A 6,000-nucleotide genomic window follows, 5' to 3' on the forward strand; every position below is an offset into this window, starting at 1 on the left:
TTCTCCAGCAAATCAGACTCATGAAGGGAAAGCAAGGGTCCAAAAGACCAACTTCAGACTTCACAGAGGATATTGTCTTCTGGAGGGGTGGGCATCTCATTAACTGTACTCTTAGAGAAGCATTAAAGTGTATTTTATCTGTGGCTATTAGTGCCAGATAAAGGGAACCCATGCACCAATCGCTGGCAGTACCTCCCAATAGCTTTGGGATGTGGGTCATTGTCATTGTCTATGTGGTGGGTAAATGGAGGAGGGGACCTGCTTTACTGATATTTAAGAAGCCCCCTGCTCCAACTATCTCCAGAAACCCTACCATCTGAAAATTATGTATTTTATAGTGTTAAGTGACAACCACTTAAGTGGTAAATATATATCTATATATCTATATATCTATATCTATATATATATCTATATCTTTATGCATATATATATAATTTTATGAGAGCATGAAAAAAATTCAGAAATAAAATGTTAATAGGACTATCTCTGCTCACTGTGATTATGAGAGATTTACATATTGATTATTAATATATTATAATTAGACATTATCAATATATATTATTCATATGTTTTATATTAATCTATTTACAAATAAATAGATGTGTTTGAAAACACATACACACATGTTTTCTTAGCACAGAGTAGCTAAACTCAGTCCCTTTCTTAATATCTGCACTGAGATCAGTGCTTAAGCAAAAGGGAGTTTTAAAGAGAGGGAGGAGGGTGCACAGAGCAATGCCTAGAGAGGATGAGACTGAATGTTTTTGCTTTGAAACATTCTGGGAACCAAAGAGAACAGGTTGGTGAGTCTGGGTCTAGTACCAGCATCAAAACAAAATATGGAGGTAAGATAGGAGTCTTAGAGACAGCAGCAAACTATCCTGTGAAAGAGCTGACCATTCCATGGTTTCAGCTTAAATTCTGCCCAGTTCTCATGTCCATTTTACCTGACACTTAACACTGTCCCTCCTCCAGCCCCCTCACAAACAAGTATCCTGCCCCCTTTCAGGAGTACAAATGAGGCTCTTGAGACTTAACCCATCCCTAGCTTGCCTGAATGGTAGGGGAAACAACTCTGGACCAGTTTCTGCCCCTCTGAGAGGGTCCTCACCTGAGTAGGAAATAAAACACCTACCTCCCTAGCTGGGGCTGCCCTCATAGCCAATTAATATTGCTCATTATCCTTTTCTCTGCCTTGTAAAGTGTCACATCAGTAGACAGAAATTAACAATCTTTTCAGTATGTGGAGCCAAGTGTCCCTGTGGGAATAAAGGCTCATTTAAGTGAGGGTGGAGGGATGGGTTGGAGGATACTAACAGGGAAAGGAGAGGGAGGTGAGCAGGCAGGGTGGGCAAATGATACTCAGAGGAGCAAGAACATGCCCCTTAGTGGTAACCAAACAGCTTCCAATATTTGGCTCATTTCCTATTGCTGAGCTCTAAGGAAGTAAATCCCCAAATCTTTTCTGGTGTCTGAAGTTGGAAGAGGGCAACAGGATGCCTAAATTAAGGGGCAGGACACTTGGGTTCCTGTCCTGAAGAGTCATCGTTTATGTGTTGGAGGACATTGAGCATTTTGCTTCTCCTCTCTCCACCCCAGATCCCTGATCTCAAATTTAGAGGTTTGGATTTAGATAATGTCTATCATTAACATACTGTACTCAGAGGAATGTCATTAAGAGTTTCCTTGCTTACACAGATTTATTTTGTCAGATGTTATAAGGGATTTTAATACACCCTCCTCCTTCTTCCCTAGGAGATCACGCCATTTTAAGATTCACCTTGCTCAGAGGTATTGAGTGGTTTTGGCCTCAACAGCAGGAAATAGTAACAAGTTCAGTCCAAAATTGTGAGTTGGGATTGGAATCCCACTGATGTCAAAAGCCTACTCCACAGTTAGAGGATGACTAATGCCAGTTTGGCCAATCTCCTTAGTGACCACAAGGAGACTGAGGTACCCAAAATGCGAAGCAACTTTTTCCAAACCACACAGCTTGTGAGTGGCAGAGGTGGGATGAGAAATGGATCTCTTGGCTGTCCTTCTGGGCCTCTGTGCATAGCTCTCATTTGAATAACTGTACTTTCTTGATTCTTTTATAGCCCCTTGAAGGCAGGTTCCTTAACCTTGTCTGTATCTCTGCTGGCTCCTCTGCCATTTCTGGGTGTGATGTGTGACCTTTATTAAGAGATGATTGTAACATCCCAATTGTTATTTTCCCTTCCCACTGAGAACACCTGTGGGCTTGAACAGGACCTCCAATCTATACATCCTGGTTCCTGGAAGTGCCTGCTGCTGATCTTCTTATTCCTGTAATAAACACTCTGGTCCTAGCATCCCATATTTGAGCCGTGTTATTTCTTTTTCTCCCCCCATCTTCAGCCTCAAGGAGTTAATCCCACTCCCAAGTACTAAAGTTGCCTTGGGTTCCACATGGATTTCAGGTTGGGGATACTCTTTTCTGTTGCTTATGGGCATAAAATGCCAACTTTCCTGTTCTACTCATTTGCATATGTCCTCTCATTGCTTAATGGTAGAGGCCTCTATGGAATATTGCCCATGATCCATAGAGTCCAAACAGCCCTAAAGTCTTGTGGTTCTAGTGTTCATCTGGCCCAGTCTCCTTATTTTACTTCCCTGGGTCTGTGGGGTTGGCCTCATGACCTTTGCATCCAGATGAAATGTCTACTAAGACAAAAGGTATTACAGCATCCAAACCAGGTCTCCTTAAAGTCCCTGGAGAATCACTGCTTCAACTTCACTTTCCCAACTCCTTCGTTGGAGGTATTTACCTGGAAGCTGTTCTGGGATGGCCCTCCTGGGCTGGAGGTCCTCCAGTGAGTGCTTGTGTCCTGAGTTCTGATGAAGTTTTTCTCTGTATTTGTCTTTAGCTTCATGTAGCAACCTTACCCCATCAAGACATGTGCTCTCCACTGTGCAGCTGTGTCCTGTCACAGGGTAGGCATGAATCAGAAGTCCTCTTCTTCAGTTCAGAGCTGCTTTGTCCAAGTGTACAATGGGAGACAGGGGAGAAACTTTTTGGAAACCCAGCTCCACATCCTGACATTCCTCAGCATGTAGAGCCAAGGTGTTGAGCTTAGTGCTTCCAGAGAGGCCTGTAGTCAAGATAGTTAGGGAAGGGTTTCTCTGTGGCTGTCTTTGCTCACCTCTAAGTAATACAGGCACTTTTAGGAAGTTGGAGTCCCTGACCCATCCTCCAGGAGAGCACTATTGCTGGGGGAAGAGTGTCCCAGATGATCTTTTATTGCCAGCCTCCCTAATACTCCAGCCTTTCAAAGTAAGGTACATAAAATGGAAAGCAGAGTTGTTCTACTTGGCAGGATATTAGCAATAAAAGCTATGAAGGACTCGAGCCTGTCAAAATCGGATTCAGCCTAACTCACTTCTATACAAGCACCAAAGTGGAATTAATGCTAAGTTAAGGTTCTGAGAGAATCCCCAGAGAGTCATGGAAGCCACAACTGAGCCCAAGAGCTGCTTAAAAGTCAAGGTTATAGATAGCAGCCTCTGTGAATGGAAGGTCTGGTTTCCTCACCAGCCATCCCACCTTCTCAGACCTTCTACAAGTCTGACAGGGACTGGGAGCTGCCCCAGCATCACTTGCCAGTGCTAGTGCCTGGAAGGCAAGCCAGGTAATTTGGAGTTCTTTGTACAGAAAGACAATGCATAGCTTCACGGGTTGCATGTTGTTGTGGAGGAAGGTGAGAATGAGAATGCAAGGGGCCATATCCTGAAGGCAAAGGGTTTTGGTTTTGGCCATTGCCATTCCTAAAGAGAATGATGGCAACAGACCAGCAGAGATTACACTAGTGATCTCATTGCCATTCTAATAACTGGCCACTCTTCTTCTTCCTTCAGACAAAATTTACCCAGCAACAAAAGGGAGAAAAAGTAGTGAAGTCAGGCTCCCAAAAGAGGCACATCATCTCTCAGAAGCCTCCTAACACTGACAGAAATGAAGTGCCCTGTGTCATCTTCCCTAGAAAGATAAATTGAGTGACAGCCCAAACATGGCAAGACCAGACTGCAGTGGGTAAGATGGGGTGCAGAGCATGACCAGAAGCACCTCTGCCCTCCTTGAATGGAAGGTCCTGTCAGAGATGGTCTTTCCACAGTGGGAATGTAACAGATCACCCAACTCATAGGGTCAGGAGACCTGGGCACTTAATTCACTCTAGAGCTGCATGGGCTTGAGCAAATCTCTGACTCATGGTTGTCAAAGAATCCCATGACAAATGTATGAAGGTGTCATTAAACACTCTTATAAACAAGGTATTCTTTTTATCAACAGTGACAGGTGGGATCTTTTAATGCTAGTATCTCCCATTTGGACAATGATTCACATCCATTGTATTAGGAAATCCTCACAACCCTGTGAGTAACCTTGTTAAAAACTACTTATTTTTAAACAGACGAAGAAACTCACACACACAGAAGGTAAGTGACTTTCCACAGATCAGGTAGTAAGTGTAGACCAGGTAGTAAGTGGCAGAGTCTGGACTAGAACGCACCACTTGTGAGCCTTTGGCTAGATCTCATTCCATGGTCACCCTCTATACAACTTTTCATGCCCAAAAGGAATAGTTGTTCACTGGAGTTCTGTTTATTTGCCAATTAATATGTAAAGAGACTCTGGGAAATTTTGACCTAGTTATAGAGTCACTAAGCTCATTTTTTGTCCTTTGAAGAAAATCAGGAGTAAAATGACCAAATGTCCTAAATGAGCCCCCAACTTGAGATAATCAAGGAAAGATGGGCTCAACTCTGTGGGTTGTAGAACAAGGAAAGTAGAAGGCTTATTAGAGAAGCCTCTCCGATTTCCAGCCAGTTTTCTGCTATGCTGATGCCCTTTATTTCCTAGACTTTCCTCAAAGATGAAAAATGTTGTGATGTTAGGACAGGGCTGACAAACACATGGAAATGTGAGATCATCTGGATGGGACTTTGATTGCAGTAGCCCAGGAAGACTGTAAGTAGATGTGCCTAGAAAAGGTCTGAATGCAGATGAGGTGTGGCCCTCCTCAGGCCACTGGGAGAGGGTCCAGTGAGGCAAGCATTTAGCCTAAGAAAATCCCAGAAGAAGGAAGTGAAAATTTCTTCCCCTAAAGGTTTTAGGGCTCCAAAATAGAACCTGAGTTAACAGACAGAGCAGAGTGCATGAAACAGAATCCCAGCTTTTAAAAATCCAGCAAGAAACTAAGGCAAGATGCCAGGAAAAGAATGGAGAAGAGCCCTATTATTGAAATAGAAGTAGCAGGAATGGCCTTGGTCAAAGGGGAACAAGACCTTGTACATGGAATCAAAGAGGATGTTAGGCCAACAACAAAGTGATTGGTGAGGATCTGGTAAAATACTGATTCAGCGTCATGTGCCTAAATACCCTCACATTGTACTAAGCTGGACCTACTGATTGGCAGTAGGTGAGACCCACTGAAGGAAAAGAGAGATCACTCAAAGAACTCATTTGAAACTGTGATCTTTGCCGATTTCATAATTCTCTCCCTGTGTATGCTCATCCATGGGTATATCTTGTGCAGATATGCAAGTACACATAAACATGTTATTCAAAAAACTTCACAATAATTGATAGAACCACCCTGAATATAAAAAGTATTTCTCCTCATTTATTGAGGCTTGCTGATTGCCTCCTTTGATTTCTTATTCTCTCACTTCAGATCTAGTATGTTCTAGCCTCAGATTTAAGCTAGTATCACAAGAGCAATCACCTAGCACGCAAGCAAGTAATATAAATGGGTAAGCAGCCCGTGAGACATAATAGGGAATGGTAGAAACTGATGAGCTGGTGAATACATCTCAAAGGAGACAGTAATAGCTCTAGCCAGCCAACTCAATGTGGTCAGAACTTCCTAACTTAGGACAGAGAGAGAGAGAGAGAGAGAGAGAGAGAGAGGAAGGAAGGAAGGAAGGAAAGAGAAAGAAAGAAAGAAAGAAAGAAAGAAAGAAAGAAAGAAAGAAAGAAAG

The 6,000-nt window shown here is 42.9% G+C and overlaps 1 protein-coding gene across 3 annotated transcripts in view; it reads left to right on the forward strand.

Annotated features, from left to right (window-relative positions):
* Positions 1 to 5,962, forward strand: part of RGSL1 (regulator of G protein signaling like 1) — a 108,789-nt gene extending 102,827 nt beyond the window's left edge. For 2 of the 3 annotated variants that reach the window (XM_040446523.1, XM_040446524.1), the window contains one exon: positions 1,756 to 2,338. In XM_040446523.1, coding sequence (XP_040302457.1) covers positions 1,756 to 1,874 — 119 coding nt within the window. In that variant the 3' untranslated portion in view covers positions 1,875 to 2,338. Of the gene's footprint in view, positions 1 to 1,755; positions 2,339 to 2,888 lie in introns of those variants that run through there. The other variant, XM_040446525.1, reaches the window with a different exon arrangement.
* The last annotated feature ends 38 nt before the right edge of the window (positions 5,963 to 6,000 follow it).

This window comes from Herpailurus yagouaroundi, unplaced genomic scaffold (genome assembly GCF_014898765.1).
Source record: "Herpailurus yagouaroundi ecotype Mexico unplaced genomic scaffold, PumYag 195, whole genome shotgun sequence".
In the NCBI taxonomy this organism is placed as follows: domain Eukaryota; kingdom Metazoa; phylum Chordata; class Mammalia; order Carnivora; family Felidae; genus Herpailurus; species Herpailurus yagouaroundi.